Source organism: Typopeltis vanoorti, chromosome 6, assembly GCF_054136105.1.
Source record: "Typopeltis vanoorti isolate ZY-2024b chromosome 6, IOZ_Tvanoo_1.0, whole genome shotgun sequence".
NCBI classification, from domain to species: Eukaryota; Metazoa; Arthropoda; class Arachnida; order Uropygi; family Thelyphonidae; genus Typopeltis; species Typopeltis vanoorti.
The window spans coordinates 134,640,724-134,658,428 of record NC_143554.1 but is presented as its reverse complement, the minus strand read 5'-3'; the positions used below and the strand labels follow the sequence as shown (position 1 = coordinate 134,658,428).

At 35.3% G+C, this 17,705-nt stretch overlaps 1 protein-coding gene across 1 annotated transcript in view; it reads left to right on the top strand.

Annotated features, from left to right (window-relative positions):
• The window catches only part of Ctr9 (RNA polymerase-associated protein Ctr9), a 340,468-nt gene that overhangs the window by 158,290 nt on the left and 164,473 nt on the right, over nt 1-17,705 (top strand). The window contains exon 12 of the mRNA XM_090393725.1: nt 5,243-5,516. Coding sequence (XP_090249851.1) covers nt 5,243-5,516 — 274 coding nt within the window. The remainder of the gene's footprint in view (nt 1-5,242; nt 5,517-17,705) is intronic.

Here is a 17,705-nt window from a genome sequence, read left to right as displayed (position 1 = left end):
AGCTTCAAGGAAAAAATAACTTTGTTTTTCAGTTAATGTCTCTTATAAAGGCATTCAAAATGAAATTAAGTTTGTTTGAAAATCAACTTGCTAAGGGAAATATGTCACATTTCTTAACTTGTTGACAGAATATTCCATCAGAATATCATTCAATGGTGGATGGAAAATATAAGAAGCACATATCACTTCTAAGTGAGGAGTTTCAGAAAAGAATGCCATTGAGTAATGACATAAAAAGTCTGCATAAAAGTGATGGAGGATCCATTTTCTGTCGAAGCAGGAAATCTACCTGTCGAACTCCAGATGGAAGTTATTGATCTCCAGTGTTCTGAAAACTATCAGGTCAAGTTTAGGGAGAGTACTTTACAAGAGTTTTATTCTATTCTGGATCAGGATAAATTTAAAAGTTTGTTGGATACTGCCTACCAGGTATTTTGTACGTTTGGAAGCACATATACTTATGAACAAACATCTTCGGTCATGAACTTGAACAAAACCAAACAGCATTCATCTTTAAGTGATATCAATTTAGAGGCCATATTAAGAACAGCCTTCAAACATGACACCAAACTTTGATAAAATAGTGGCAACAAAGAAATGCAATGTGTCACATTGTGACATTCAGTCACTGATATTTCACTGAGAATAAGTGTGATATTCTCAGTGAAATTATTAGTAAACTTTGTGTTCATGTTTAAGTGGTTTTTATTGAAAAATTTTTCAGCTATATCTGTTTGTAAATAATTTTGATTATAATTTTAATTGTAACTCTCTAAAAAAATTAAATATACATATTAATTAGTATTTACTATAGACCTACTAACAAATTTACTTAAGTTTAGCTGCAGTGGACTAGTCTAAGATTCTAGGTCTGAAGTGATCTGGCCCTTGGTCAAGTGGTCCAGGTTGGGTGTGGCCCTCAAAGACAATCAAGTTGTGCAGGCCTGCTCTACAGTTTTGGGCTGACCTTACCCATTTGCCATTTATTAAGATGTGATCAATTTGAGTCTTAGTTCTATTGGGGTGTTGAGGTCCATTTTTTTCTAATTTGTTTGAGAATATTGACTGAAGAGATATCAAGTTCTGAGAGTTGCAAAAGTCCACAAGAAGATGGCCGTTTTCATTGGTTGAGTCGTAGGTATATTGTCCTATGTTTTTTGTGTTTCCAGCTACATCTTTTCCGATTTGTGCATTGAAATCCCCTCCAACTATATGAACATTGTGTGCAGGTATTTTGGTAATATAGTCAGCCAGGTTTTGATAGAAGCTTTCTTTGTCTTTATCCTCTGCTTCTTCAGTAGATGCATATTCACATATTATTTTTGGGTTTTCATTTATTGTAATAGCTATTATTCTTTTCGAAACACTTTCTATTGATAGAATATTTTTTATAGATTCTGTTCTTTACCAGGATTCCGACTCCACCATTTCCAGATTGATCTGCAGATGAGTACACAAAGGTCCATTTATAATTAAGGGACTTGGTTTCATTGAATTGAATGCCAGGTGGTTTTTTTATCGGTGCTCCTATGCAGATTACACCCACGATTTCTGCCTCTGCTCCTCTGCAAAGTTCATAAAATTTTCCACATTTTAGGAGGGTGCGAACGGTATATGTTGAAATGATTATGGGTTTCTTCCAGAAATAGTGTTTAGAGCACTCTTCCCTTCATCAAGCTGAAGGCTTCTCTGTGGGCTTTGACCTCCAGCCGTTATAGGAGGAGGATTGAAGTATGCTCTGCAGTTTTGTTTTGGATTGTTGTTTCCTTTCATAATCTAAAGTTATCCATATATCAGGTGATTGGCCCTAATATGCTTCACCAGCCACATTCGCCTACTGGTGAAGGGGTACTAGCGTTTCCCAAAGGGCACCGCATGGAGGTGTGGCTTGGATTTCATCCCTTAGTTTATATATAGATCATATTATTCAAAAAAACTTCAGTTGAAAAACAACCAGTAAGTAGACTTGCTTATTTACTGAAAATATGTTTGTCTCTTATGACAATTATAAAAGACCATATGTTTATATAATCTTGAAAAATAAGTGAGTCGAGCGTTAAGGTTTTGTGTGCGTGTGTTGCCTGCTTTTCTTTTATTTATTTATTTTTTAAGATTTTGACATGAATTTAAATTTCCCATAGCATTAAAAAATTGACAACACAAGCACTTTGTGTTGTCAATTTTGTGTGTGTGTGTGTGTGTGTGTGTGTGTGTGTGTGTGTGTGTGTGTGTGTGTGTGTGTGTGTGTGTGTGTGTGTGTGTGTGTTTATAGAAAGTATACAAAAGGAATAGTATGTATCTGTGTAACATCCACAGCATCATTAATATTAGTATAACTTTTGAAATCATTTTTTCTACCAGACAAATAATTTTGCAAAATTTTGGGACTTTTCAACCTGTGTTTTTCTCCCATCTTTCGATTTCTAGATTTATCTCTTCACTCTCAGAGTGTTAATTTCCTTTTTCTCTCACTTATTTACCAGGAATGGTGAACAAAAAAATAAAAACTATTAATTCATTTGCATAGTTATGCTATTGTTTTTTGGATCTTTCCACTTTTTTTTTCTCCCAGGTAAAATCACATTGTATTACAAATGCTGTGCTTGTCTCTATTCTTATTACTTTTTTTTTAAATACAACTTTCACCATTCTTTCATCATAGATCTACAATCAAAAATACATACTTAGAAGACCCTCACTGGAGGGCATAACCTCAACCATTCCTAAGTGAGATGGATGGGGAAAAATTGGAGGAAACCCCCACACAACAAACAACAACCATTTTTTCATAAAAAACCAGGGGGGGGGGTAATGTCACATTTATTGTCATTAGTTACTTCTCGATATGATCATAGATGGATGAATTACGATCATACTGATTTACTGAGAACACTCCCAGAATCCATGTCCTTTGTCCTACATTCTTGAAAATATCTGCTCAGGATGCCAATAGTCCCAAATTTCATAAATGAGACATTTGAATTAAAAAGGAAAAAAATATGGAAAATCAGTTTTGTAAACTTGGACCTGTAATAAAGTTGTGAATAAAGTATTAACACCCAAACCAGCCATGATGTCTATAGACGTTCAGCAAAATTTGGATACGATTCTGTAACACCTATTGAATAACATGGATAAGAAGTGCAATTTGGGTCGCACCATTTCATCAACCATGGCCGGTAGAGAGATTAACACACGTTCACATAGGGGTGATAGTAGCTCTCTCTCTCTCTCACACCATGAACCTAACCGTGTGGCAAAGCAAGCAAAATTACCTGCAATTTCATTCTTGCGTGTCATTGAACGCTCCATTTTTCGTGATGATTTCTTCATTTGTAACTACTAATCCTGCATAGCGGGGGGGGGGGGTTAAAATGAATGTTCTTTTCAGAATAATAGCAAATATAAGGAAGAGAAAGAATAGGCATGAATAAAAATACTTTTAGTAGTGCAGAATGGATTATGAATAATTTACATCTGTGATATTATATGTGTGCTTGTGTTTTAAGTATCTGGGGGTGGAGCGAAGAATATGTGATCTTATAAACTCTAGACTTTGCATTTATGATGGGCATAATTTAAAAAAAAAGTTATGAATAGATGAAAAGGGATTTCTTTGTGAAATATAAATCACTAAACAATAAGAAACAGCGACTGTATACATTGCTAGCTTAGTAAATAACTATTGGGAGGGACTTATCCTATGATCTAGTCTAGTTTGTTTCTAGTATATCCTATGTTTCTAATTTACAAGAAACATAGGATAGTTTACAAGTTCCTAGAAACATATATCCTATGTTTCTAGTTTACTTCTTGGAATTTACTTCTCTACCTGGAGTTTCACAATCCTGAGTTGTAGATAAGCACTGATCTGCATATCTGTTAGTTTCTCTTGCCATAAATTCTAGGTGAACAGTTAGAAACACAGAGTACACTGCAGATGGATTTCCTGCATCAAGTGGTAAAAGTAGCCCATCTTCTCTACTGTACTCCTGAACCAGTACTGCCATGTTACATACAAGATTCCATTCGTTTGAAACTGAAAAGTCAGAAACCTTACTTTGTGAAATATCTTCCTTGTGAGATGAGGAACTGCTTTGTAAATACAATATCTGATTGAAATCATCATCTGAATTATTCGCTACATCGAAAATTTCAACTTCATCAGATGTAGTTTTTTTTCGTTTTGTTAGAGGCTCAGGAAACTTATCACTAGAACATGTGGATTTCCTGCATGTTTCTAGTTTGTTGGCTTTCATCAGATGCATTCTTCTTATAGAATATAGAAAGATTCATTTTCAGTTAGAAATAGATAAATTTTTACTTCCTACTTGTATACTGTCCAAAGACCGGAAGCTGCTGTCCCTATATAGTGAACAACCCTCCCCTGCTGCTGCTGCTATGCTGCAGATGCAAGAAAAACAAATAGTTTTATTGAATCACTGAATAAGGTACCGAGACATTTGAAGTCTTTGTAATATATTTGTCAACAAATAGTACAATTAGAGAAAACTTGGATAAAAACAGCACTACCTAATGAAACATGTCCCCTCTCACAGAAACTGCTGCATAGACTCAAGCAAAACCATTTATTGTACTGCCAAACACAGTATCTAACTAAAAACAATTGTCCTGATATTTGTCCAAAGTTTCAGTTACATGAAATAAGTGTTCAATTGCATTTGAAATTTTTGATGTCATTAAGACAGATCACAAATGCCAACTTCAAGTAAAATTTTACCGGAGGAGTTGCAACTAACATTTTAACAAAAAGTTAGTTGCAACTAACTTTGTGTATGAGAGGTGCTGTCCAACAGAAATGGAATCCATCATCCCCCCTCCCCCTTTCTACTAACCCTACAATAACATAAGCAATGTTGCCAGCATATATTTACAGTTGAATCGCTTACCCACTGAGCCATCCACTCCCATTTGCCATTCATTCCTTCTAGTCCTCTTCTCAGCCTTCCCCACATGAAGTATTCTATGAAGATTACAAACTCCAATTCTTCAAAAAATCATATCAGCAAATCTTTTTCTCTTGACCTCTACCCACACAATGTATAGGTTTTGGCAGCCTCATGTGTGCCGTTCTAATCAGTTCTACATGATGCATAATAGGATATGTGGAGGTATTATTTCTACATTAATATAAGAATAGTAATTGTATTTATATTTATTTTTAGTATATTTAATATCAGAAAATCTTTCTTAACCAATCAAAATATTTTCCATTCTGTAGGATCATCCAGATGCATGGTCTCTTATTGGCAACCTCCATTTAGCAAAGCAGGAATGGGGTCCTGGACAAAAGAAATTTGAACGAATTATTCGACAAGAAGCAACATCAAATGATACTTATTCTTTAGTTGCTTTAGGTAATGTTTGGCTGCAGACGCTTCACCAACCAACTCGTGACAAAGATAAAGAAAAAAGACATCAAGATAGAGCATTAGCAATGTATAAACAAGTTTTAAGAATTGATCCAAGAAATATATGGGCAGCAAATGGAATAGGTAAGCTTTATTATTTATTATTTTATAATTTATTTTATTTTATTATTATTTTTTTACTTCATAGACCTAATCTTAATCAGAACGACTGTCTCACTATTCCAAAAGTTTGGGAAATTGTTATCCTCAATTGTATTAAATAATTGTCTGCTATATTTTAATTAATTTTAATTTCAGCCCAGTAGCTTTAATCCATGAACATGTGACTATATACATAGAGGGATTCCAATTTAAGCATGCACACTACTGTTTTTCAAATTCAGTTCCTTTTGTTTCTCAATAGTTGTACTGATGATGTCTAGTATAGACGAAATATTCAAATAATAAAAAGGTTATTTATTGTGGCATATGTGTTATTCTATAGTTATATTTGTATTATGAAAAAAATTATCTTTGTACAGTGATCTCTATCTCATCCTCAATAACTGGACCATCAGCTAAGTTGTAAACTGATGAGTTAGCAGGCTTCCTAGAATAGTAATGTTTAACCATACATTCAGTTAACTTTCCAGGAAGTCAATTTGTTAATAGGAATGGATAATTGAGATATCAATGCATGTGTGTGTATACACGAACACATGTACATACACACACACATATGCATGCATACACAGTCAGCTCTTGCTATAGCAAATACTGTTCTAATAAACTCGCTACATCCAGCTACCAAAAAAATCCCGTTCTTATGGTCCATACATGTTCACTGTAGTATATGAGGTCATTGGAATTCAGATCTAAAACATGGAACACAGATAAAAGTGAAATGTGTTAATAGTACAGATAGTCTACTATACTATGCATGTGGAATTTTTTTTTAAAAAAAACTGACTTTTATTCTTTTACATGTTCATATCCAGTAAACAGTAAGTCCTGAAATCGATCTGTAGATGTCACACATGTATCTTTCTTTGATCACTTCCAGTTGTAGATTTTCATGTCAATCCTGACAAACAAGGTTAGAAATGTTTAACATCTTTATTAGTATTGGTGTTACTAAGGTTTCGATAACCTGAGAATCATACTCTAGAGACCAAGCATAATTTCTTGACCCAAATTACAGAAGAGTAATTTGGACTCAAGGAATCTGCATATGAATGTTTATTAGTGCCTGTAAAATACAGAAATCTGGAGGGGGGGGGGTTGAAGTGGTATGGATTTGAATTTTGAAGCAAATAAAACTTGATATTTTTCAGTCAGTTCTAGGTTGAATTTGGAAGAGCCAAAGATTGTATATAGGTAATACTCTCTTAGGGGAAAAAAAAAATGGAGATCACCAAAGAGAGAATCTTTTAATGAAATTGATTATATTATGAGGAAGAACAACATGGAAATATTAGAAGTTTTTAATACTTCCACACATGATGAGAGTCATCAGAGCCTATAGGAAATAAATGCCACGTGTGAGCAGGAGTGAGAAACAGAGTAACTTGTTGATATTCTTCTCAAACTACTGGACATTGTAGTCCTTTGGAATTGCTTTATGGTAGAGGCTGTCCAACAGAACTGAAGTGGATAGAATGAAATATGATGAAGTAGCAGGTTTCATGAAATTCTGACAGAAGATCACAGAAGGCATGAGATGCAATATATGCACTTATACTGTACAGCGATGTTGAGCAGCCATTGCTCAAATTCCTGTACATCTGGCAGAAATGGGAGGCAAAATGGATGCTGGTTCTCCTGAACAGTGGCCATGAAAATATCTGTAGAAGAGACACAATGCAGAAACTGATCTTTTATGAGAAAACAGCGCTGAAGAGAGTCTAATTTTTAGTGGAACCTGTGGCATAGTAATTAAATAATAAAGTAACACGTAAAAACCACAGTGATATCTTTAATTAGTAAAAGGACAGATATTTCGTGCTGAAATTAATAGTACATCTTCAGTGTCTGTAATAGGAATGGAATATAGGCAAAACGTTCGGTGGATCACCTATTAAAATACAATTGTTACTGCGTGCTAGGAAATAATAGAAATAACAAATTTAATCTATTAAGATAAATGGTTTTTTATCTTAATGTATAACTGTATGTCTCTCTCAAAGATCTGGGAGACTTTTATCTTATGTAAAAAAAAAAAAAAAAAAAAAAAAAAAAAAAAAAAAAAACATCTTAATAGATTAAATTTCCTAGCATGCGGTAACAATTATATTTTAATAGGTGATCCACCGAACGTTTTGCCTGTATTCCATTCCTATTACTGTTACAGACACTGAAGATGTACTATTAATTTAGTATGAAATATCTGTCCTTTTACTAATTAAAGATATCACTGTGGTTTTTACGTGTTACTTTATTATTTGAAGAGAGTCTGTTAGAGATATCATTAATCAACCAAACTGCCTATTTCTGAAAGGCATCAAGAATTGTGGGGATTTTATGTGCACCACTCCAAACATGAGAGCAGTATTCCAGATTAGTTGGATTTAGGATTTATACAGAGTAAGTTCAGCAGTAAAGTGTAAAGTATCATCTTGAGTGGAAAAGATGAAAAGAAAAATTTGGAGTAAGAGTCATTCTGGGTAGAGAGAGAGAGAGAGAGATTTGGTCTTGACTGTAGAGTTGAGCATTATCAAAAGTTAGCAGAGAAGATCTGAGGTCTTTGTGACAAAACAAGCAAAACTGTGTTTTTGAAATATTAAAGTTGACTTGGTTGTTTTCACCTCAGTCAAGGACACCATGAAGATCAGTGTTCAGGGCACTTATTACAGAGAATCGTGAAGCATTTGTGCATTGTAAGACTTGTCGCATGTGTAGGATAAATGAAGAGTGCTATCATTAGTCATACTATGAATAGGGTTTGCAGTCAGTGAAAATAGATCATTTATCTAAATCATAAAGAAAGTTGGTGAAATGAGAGCCCTGAGGGACACCATTAACAGGAAGGTCTGAAGAGAGGAGAACACCATTGACCTTTACTTGTGGGGATTGATCTGATAGAAAACTGGCAATCCAATTACACAAGGACAAAGGTAGTCCATATGATGGTAATTGTTGAGCAATCCTCAATGCCAGCCCCTATCAAAATCCTTGGAGATGTCAAGTGTATCTCGGGTTTCTCCAAACCTTTTCATGGAATGAGTCCAGAGGTGTGGGATGTAGGCTAGGAGATCTGTGAATCTAAATTGCCAAAATTCACGTTGGTGATTACTAATTAGATAGCAGTTCTCCAAGTGTCGAAGAAGTTGACAGTCAGTAACCTCCATTACATTTGACAAAATTGAGGTGAGTGCAGTAGGTCAATAGCTTGATCATAGACATTTTTTTACCTTTTTTGGGATCTAACTGTATATGAGCTTGCATCCATGCTGTAGAGTGGATGCCAGCTGAGTACAGTTTAGCATATAGATGATAAAGAACAAAGAACAAGTGGTAACTCAAGAACACATCTCTTAAGAACAATAGGGAGGATTCTATCAGCAACAACTGGCATTTTGGTATCCAAGTTTTTCAAGATTCTTCCGATGTCTTTCTGCAGAAGGTCACAGGGCATGAGATGCAGTGTTATATGCACAGAAGGAGGTAATTTGCTAGTCATCTATGGTAGAGAAGAATGAAGTCAGGATGTTGGCCTTGGGTGATGATACAATGTTACTGTTAGGGTGAGAAAGAAGAGGTAGCACAGATGGACAAAAGTTGCAAACAACAGCATTGGCAATGGACCAGAAGATGTGACTGCCAGTGGCGCAAGCAGCAAGTTTTCTGCATTTGTCCTTGTGAAAGTTGGACTTTGCTGTTTTAATGATGGTTTTACAAGTGTTGCAGACAACTGCACAGCCATGAAGGAAGCTTGTGTTTTGGTCTCAAGCCACTTGTGACTGGCTGTTTTCTTTTCTTGAACCACCTTGGCACACTTCTTGGAGAACCATGGGTTAGACATTATTATTATTATGTGACACCTCGAAGGAGTTCAAATACTTATCAAAGGAGGGCACCTACTCTGCAACTCTCCATCTCCATCAACTACAGTGAACTGCATCATCTATACCAGGCTACCCAACCCGAGGTAATCCGAGGGCCGCATTAAAAAAAAAAAAAGATTTATCAGAGGGCCGTATCACAATGCGTATCTGGTAATTTGGCGAGCAACAGCAACACAACTTCGATAGCTGAACAAACGAACAACACTAATTGCATGCTTGCGTTTCCCCCGTGAGCGACTAGAGCATACGTGTTGGAACAAAACAGTGTAAGACCGCTTCTTTGACACATCTAATATTTGAAAAACACGTGGGTATATATAGATTATCGATTAGTGATAGAATTAAAATATCTAATACACATTCGATTCAAATTGTTATTTTATTTTTTTGCTTGTGAAAAGCAAAACCCACTGGCGGGCTGCGCAAAATCACCCTGCGAGCCAGATGCGGCCTGGGGGGGGGGGTAGTGTTTTGGACACCTTGATCTATACCATTGCCATCTACTGCCCACCACCACTAGTATTTTCACAGACAATCATAAACATCCATGCCCATTATGGAATTTGAACCTGCAGCCTTTTGTCTGGAGAGCAGATACAGTAATCACTTAGCTAGCCAGGCCAGCTGAAATATGGGTTGAGAAATTTGAACAGAGTAAGGAATGAAAACTTCCTTTCCGAATTGGATTGTTTGTCTAACAAGATAACAACACGTATCTGGATCTGAAGAAAAAAAACAGTAGTCTGGCCATGGAAAGGAGGGTAAAAGTCACACTAATTCCTCATACTGGCATTGTTGTAATGCTAGAATACATTCAGTTGTGAATGGTCAAAGGAAGGCCATTCCACCAGAGATGAAACTTGGATTCAGATTGTGATCCGAATCACCAAGTAGATCAGTTGTCAACTACTTTAAGTATGATAGTAGTAATAACCATAGGCTACTGAGAGCAAGAATAAAAATAAACTCAGATTGCAAGGTGAAGATGTAGTAAACAATAAAGAAAAGTTTGAAGAAATAATGGAATAGAAATTGAATGAAAGAAATATGTGTAAATCAGACTTATCTGAGAGAATGGAGGAAGTGGGTTCTACACTAATTGAAATTACTAAGGCTTTAAGAAAATTATTACCAGCATACAGAACATCTTGAGTAAAACTTACTATATGAATGCTTGATGTAAAGAAAAAAAAAAGGAGACACAGAAATAGCACAGAAAATATAGAATTATTAGGAGGAGAAGAAGAAGAAAAAAAAACACCTGAAAATGATCAAAGAAAGGTTACATAAAATTAAAAAAGGGATCCCCAGACTGAAAATAAGCAAGAGATATTACAATAGAGAAAAAATAAGAAATATTGCAGTGATTTCATAAGGACCTATATACAGATAGAGAAACAATTACATCTCATCTATTAAATTTAGATAAGGCAGATACAGAATCACTAGTCATAATGGAAGAATTTTGGTAAGTCCTGAAGTTAGTAAAGAATAATAAAAGTTCCCAGAGAAGATGGTATATTAGCAAAACACTCAGAATTAGGAGGTTTACTGCTTCATAAGATCATACTGGATGCTTTCAGTATTTTAACTGTTGAAAAAATTCCATTACAATGGCATAAATCAGTGATAATTTTATTATATAAAAATGACACTTGAAATTTTGGTAAGAACTTGATATTGTCAGCATCTGAGGAATGCATTAGCAGAGCTAATCTCAGGTGGTATGGTCACTTAAATAGAATGGGAGAGGAAAGATTAGCAAAACAAGTGTTCTCTGCCAGGTTGGCAGGAAAAAGACCCAGAGGAAGACCAAGATATAGGTGGATTGATACAGTAAAAAGTGCCTTAGAAGACAGAAATATCAGACCTGATAATATTGGAGTCTTGACATTTAACAGACTAATTTGGAGGAAAATTGTAGATAGGAAGTTAGTAATGTAAATTTTTCATGTACTATCATATCCTGTACACCCCCGAGGGTATATATATCAGAAATTTGATGATGATAATGAAAAATGACACTAGAGATCACATCAGTAACTATAGGCCAGTCAGTTTATTATCACAATTATACAACATTTTTATATTTATTACATTAAATAGAATCACAAGATTTTTGGATGATGCACAACCATATGAACAAACAGTCTTTGGAGCCTGATTCTCTACACTAGATCATTTCCACACTATTACCTGAGTAGTAGAATATGTAAATGTATTAATATCATCTTCCTACATATTTAGTGTTTCTAGATTTTGAGAAAGCTTTTGAGTTCTTTATATCACTCAGAAATATAGACAGGTTAAATAACAAGCCATCCCAGCAAAATTATATTGGCTTATTTCAAACTATATATTAGAACTTACAGCCAGTGTAAAGTTAGGTCATCATAGAAAGGAATTTGACATTGAGAGTGGTGAGATATGGAAATTTAATATCACCCAAATAATTTTTTTCAACTATGTTAAAAGGTATTTAGGAATGTATCATAGGAAAACTATGGAATTAACATCACAGGAAAAAATCTGAATCAGTTTTGTTTTGTAGGTGATATTGTTCTGTTAGGAGAAAAAAAATAAAGAAGCCACTCATGCTGAGTGACCTTGATAGAGAAAACAGGAAAAGTGGTTTAAAGATTGACATAACTAAAACAAAATTTATCTCAAATTCAGATCGAATTTAATTAAAATAAAAGATGATCCTGTTGAAATTGTGAATGATTATATTTACTTTGGACAGTTAATTAACTTTAAGGCAGAACAAAATACAGAAATAAATAGAAGAATCACACAAGCAAACAAAGCATTTTGGTCACATAAAGATTATTTGTTAGGAGAATTACCTATATGCTTAAAAATAAAGCTATCAAATATGTGCATTATTCCAGTGTTTACGTATGTGCATTATTCCATTTCCCTGGAACTGGATGGGGCAGAATAACTAAAAAAACATGAAAACAGGTTGCAATTATGCCAGAGAGCCATAAAATGCAGAATTGATCCACATAATAAAAAGGGATAGAATTAGAAAGAATTCTATAAATTAACTTATTAACAAATGAAAGTTGTCAATTGAGCATGTGGATACCAAGAGAAGGAAATATCACCATAGAACAAGATGTAGGGTTGATCAGCAAATGTTTCACATAGGAGATGGATAAGAATCAATAACAGAAACAACTGGAAATTTATGGGGAGGCCTGTATTCAGCAATGGATGGAAAATGGCTGAAGATGAAAAACTTTTTTTTGTGTGTGTGTGTGTGTGTGTGTGTGTGTGTGTGTGTGTGTGTGTGTGTGTGTGTGTGTGTGTGTGACAAAAAAAGCATGTGTTTTTTTCTTCTTGTAGTTTGCTTATTCATGTTGTTCATATTGTGTTGCTACAGTGTGAGAATCGCTATGTATACTATATTCATTTAAATGTATTATTCTGCCCCTTGAGGGTACATGGCAGGAATTTGATGATGATGATGATGATGTATTATTCCAGATGGTGCTCATGCTTTCCTCTGGCATCACCTGGGTTCAGATGTATAATTTATCTCTTTGGAAATTTCAAAAAGTTTCACTTTTTTGGGGGGGAGGGGGGTATATTTTTTGTGATTTCAAAACATTTTTATTTATTATTTTTCTTTAACATCAAATGCTTACTAGAAGTAGTAAAATGTATAGCATATCACTGTCATGTGTGGACAAGACATTTGAAAGAAAGTAGAAACCTGTTGATGTGTTTCTTGAACATATGAAGGCTAATTGTCTTTGGGGAAAAAAGAGTTCAGAAGATTATTCCATAGAACAGAGATAGATGGAAAAGGGGGACAACAAGAAGTTGGTTCATTTCTTTAAGCTCAGTGAATGTATGCAGCTGCTCATGTTCCTACAATATGAAATTTATATAATGCTAGTGGTTATACAGCTGAAAAGTTGTGCAACATACATGTTGAAAGGCTTAAGGTTTGTTGATTGCTTATGTTACTGCTTTAACATATAAACAACTCTAAGAGATGAAAAAAATAAACTAATTTATTGAACTTGCTAATATTTCACTGGTTTTTTACCCATCATCATCAGAGCACAATTATAACTGTAATAAGCACACAAGCACTCTGCTACAACATTAGAAACAGTTCAATTTGTAACTGACACAAAACTAGGACATTAGTTAGTGTGGTAGGGGCAGAAGGTCATTTATATATAGGAGGAAGAACATCAAATTATTGATATTTACCCTTGGAGTGGGGGAGGTTGTTGGGACATTAGTTGTGTCAGTTACAATTTTGAATTGTTTCTAATGGTGTAGTGCTTGTGTTCTTATCATAGTTATAGTTGTACTCTGATGATTCTAGGTAGAAAACCAGCAGAGTTTTTGTTCTAGTAGATGATTTTTCACCCCAGTTCCCTGATGAAAGCAGTGGTGGCCTTATTTAATTGGAGGATACTCCAGCAGCCATGAAATTTTATCATGTTTTGCGATTATTTTTTATTTTGGTTAAGTCAGTAAGAACTCAGAGTGGCTGGGTAAATCTTGGTGTTAGTCCATCCTTGTTTGTTCAGTATCACATTAGATACCTAAAGGCTCCACTACCAGAAGGTGCAGTTTGGACATTAAGTCAGAAGCCCGAGTCATTTCTCTACATCCATCATTAAAAGACTATGTGCATATCTTCTACCTTTTGCTTAGCTCTGACCTTTAAGCAATTCTTTGGAAGAATGTGGGAGGAAGAAAGGACATAGCCCTGAGACAATACTCCCAACCCCCCTTTGCACCAGGTAGTATGTTGACTGTTCCTCTGTTCCAGACTGATTAAAAGGCCTGAAATCAAGAGCGGCCATACACTTTTCTCTAAATGTTTTCAAATGGCTTGTGCTTGAAGGTCGGACAGTGATGACTAGGATATTTGATCTGCATCAACAGTGGTAGAATCTATACTCCTAGTCACTATTTAGCTGGTGGAATTCTCAATGAAGAAGTCAGTTCTTTGTGACCTACTCTGTGAATTTTTGGTTGAAGTGTGAGCAAGGGCAATAGTTGGATGGCTGACTATTATCACTTTTTTTTGGAATGGGCTGAATATAGACATATTTCTCTGCTGTATGGTGGATAGATGCTAATTGAGGATAAAAGATTATAAAGATGATTTAGAATGGGTATTAATTTTGGAGCACTGTTGGGAGGGGAGAGGAGATGCTATTAGGATCAGAAGACTTGTTAGTATTTAAATTATTCAGGATTCATCTGATTTCTTTCTAACATAAGACAGAAATCTTTCTGATTTCTTTCTTTCTGTGCAGGAGTTGAAGGAGAAGACGATGAAGAATAGCAATTAGGTGATGTCACTCTTATTTGTGGATGATGTTGCATTAGTATGGCACCATTTGATAGTAGAGAAATAGAAGCATAAAAGGATTGAGGTCGCACTCAATTTCCCATCTGAAGACTTGAAGACATAAGACTTGACTGCTTTTTAAGCAGAAAGTAAGTTTTCTGCATTTACTTCTTTCAAAGTCAGATTTGGATTTGTTGACGTTTTTTATTTATTTTTGTTTTTTTATTTTTTTTCTTCTGTTATGAGTGGGTGTATGTCCACTTATGATATGCTAAATGTTTTTTTTTCTTGACCTCTCTCAGAGAGCCAAAGCTTAGATATTCATTAGGGATGTGTGTGTGTGTGTGTGGGTGGGGAGAAGAATGAATGAATGCTTTCATTTCAGTTACATTTGTTTCTGTTGTTCATTCAGAGCATTGTTTGGATTAAGAGAATAGAAATTGATCAGCCTATGCTTAGGAAGAGTAGAAGTGATAGAGGTCATCTCATTTGTCACTTTTGCAATGCTAGATGATGGGAATGGCTAAGTGGGTTTAATGATGTTTTGTAGTAAAGGAAATTTGGATGAATACCAAGATAAGAACTGACACGTGCAGTATATTTTGAAGGACCCCTGTTAAGAACAGATCAAGAATGTTGAGAGTATGATGTATATTATCTGGTGGATTAAGGTCCTGTGATAACAATAAATAACATTTCTTCTAGCTTAATCAATGGAATTGGAGAAAGCAGATAGTTTTCAGTTGTGGATATAAAAATGTCTAAGGAAAATGATTGGTCTCGCTGTTTGAATATACAAACGGCAAAAGATCGAGTGTTTCAGGGATAATCAGAATGGTTGTAGTGGTCATTAGGCTGCAGAGAGTAACATGGACAGCAAATGCGAATGCTGTTATACAGAAATTTGAACTCAAGCAGATCAAAAACATGGAATTCTGGGATTGCCATTGTCTGAAATCTGACATATATGTAAGTGAATGAACAGTAGCTAAGATTGCCAGTTGAAATTCCATTTGAATTTCATGCCTCTGTTCCAGACTGATTGAAAATGAGGAGCACTCCTAATGGCCCTCATTTTTTCTGATACATACATGAAGTAACAGGATTTTTTCTTGTTGCCTGTCATAGCATAAAGAAGACTTAAATCAAGAGTAAGCAGTGGAAGTCATCATCAACAACCATGGATTCAGTGCCCGTAGGTGTCTGCTGCCATCTTGATATGATTCTTCCACTGCATTCTATTTTGTGCAAGATGACTCAGTTTCTGTATAGAGTTTCCACACCATTTGACAATGTCATCACCCCATACTCTGATTGGTCTTCCTTTTTTGTTCTTTCCTTCAATCATCCCAAACAGCAGCATTTTTATTTTCCTCTCATCGTTCATTCTACATATATGACCAAAGAGATGTAGTTTCCTTTTGATTATTTTCTGGGTCAGGTTTTCTTTTGGTTGTATTCGTCTGTAGATTTCCTCATTGTTCACTTTCTGGATCCAGCTTATTCTCAAGATCTTTCTATAGCACTTCCTCTCAAATGCCAATATCCTCCTTTCAGATTCTTTCAGGAGTACCCAGGCCTCATATCCATAGAGCATGCTGCTGAAGATACAGGTTTCTACAATGCGCAGTTTAGTTTGCATCATTATAGCTCGGCTCTTCCATATTTTGTCCATGGCTTTTAAAATAGTTGTTGCTCTGGCTATTCTAATTTTTATCTCTTTTTTGGGTTCCGAGTCATGCGTCATGTGGCATCCAAGATATGTGAAGTGTTCCACATTTTCCAGTTGAAATCTGTCTATCATAACTCTGTTCAGTAACTCCTGTTGTCCAAATATGATTGTTTTAGTTTTTTGAAAGTTGACATTTAGTCCATATCTTTTTCCTTCTGTGTATAGTGTTTGCAATGTCTGTTCCAGCCTTGCTGCATCTTCTTCAATCAGGACGATGTCATCTGCAAAGCAGAGGTAATTTATTCTCATGCCATTTATTATTCCACCTTCTTCTTTAATCTTATCCAGTGTTCTTCCCAGATGTGTGATGAAGATGATTGGTGATATTGGGTCCCCTTGTCTTGTCCTTGACTTGTGGCAAACCAATCTCTTGGTTTGCCACAAGTTTATATCTTTCAGCAGGCAGATCAGTTTATCGTCCACACCATAGGATAGGATTCCAAGACAGCCCATGTTATATTTTGGTCAATATTATCAAATGCTTTTTTGGAAGTCCACAAAGCAGCAATATATCTTTTTGTTCTTTCTTCGAGCTTTCTCTGCTATTAGTCTTAGTGCAAGTATTTGTTGCACTGTACTTCGATCTTGTCGAAATCTGGCTTGCTCATCCGGAAGAATGTGCCTCCATATGCCCCTTCAGGCATTCTGTTAGTATTTTCATCAGCACTTTGCCAAGATGACTCATTAATGCAATAGTTCTGTAATTGGTGCATTCTAAACCACTGCCTTTCTTATGAAGAACAACCAAGACCGATTTTTTCCACTCTTCGTGGGCATACCCTGATCTACATATTTCATTACACAGCTTATGCATTTCTTTCGCAACTGATTCACCTCCATATTTTAGCATCTCACCTATTATGTTGTCATCTCCAGGACTTTTGTTGTTCTTGAGATGTTTTATAGCCTTATTCACCTCCTCTTCCAAGATGTCATTTTCAAAGATCTCTGCTGGTGTAGAGATTGCTTTTAGTTCTTTGATTACTTCTGTTGCAGTATTGCAGTTGATTTTTATATAGTTTGCTGCAATATCTTGTCCATCTGTGTATCATTTCTGTCTTGTCCATCAGTACTTTACCATTTTCATCCTTGACTGCTACTGATTTTGTTTTCTACTTCCTATTGAAATTTCTTATAAGTTTGTAGTTTTGTGTTCTCCATAGTACTGTTCAATGTCTTTGCACTGGTCCTCCAACCATTTGGCTTTA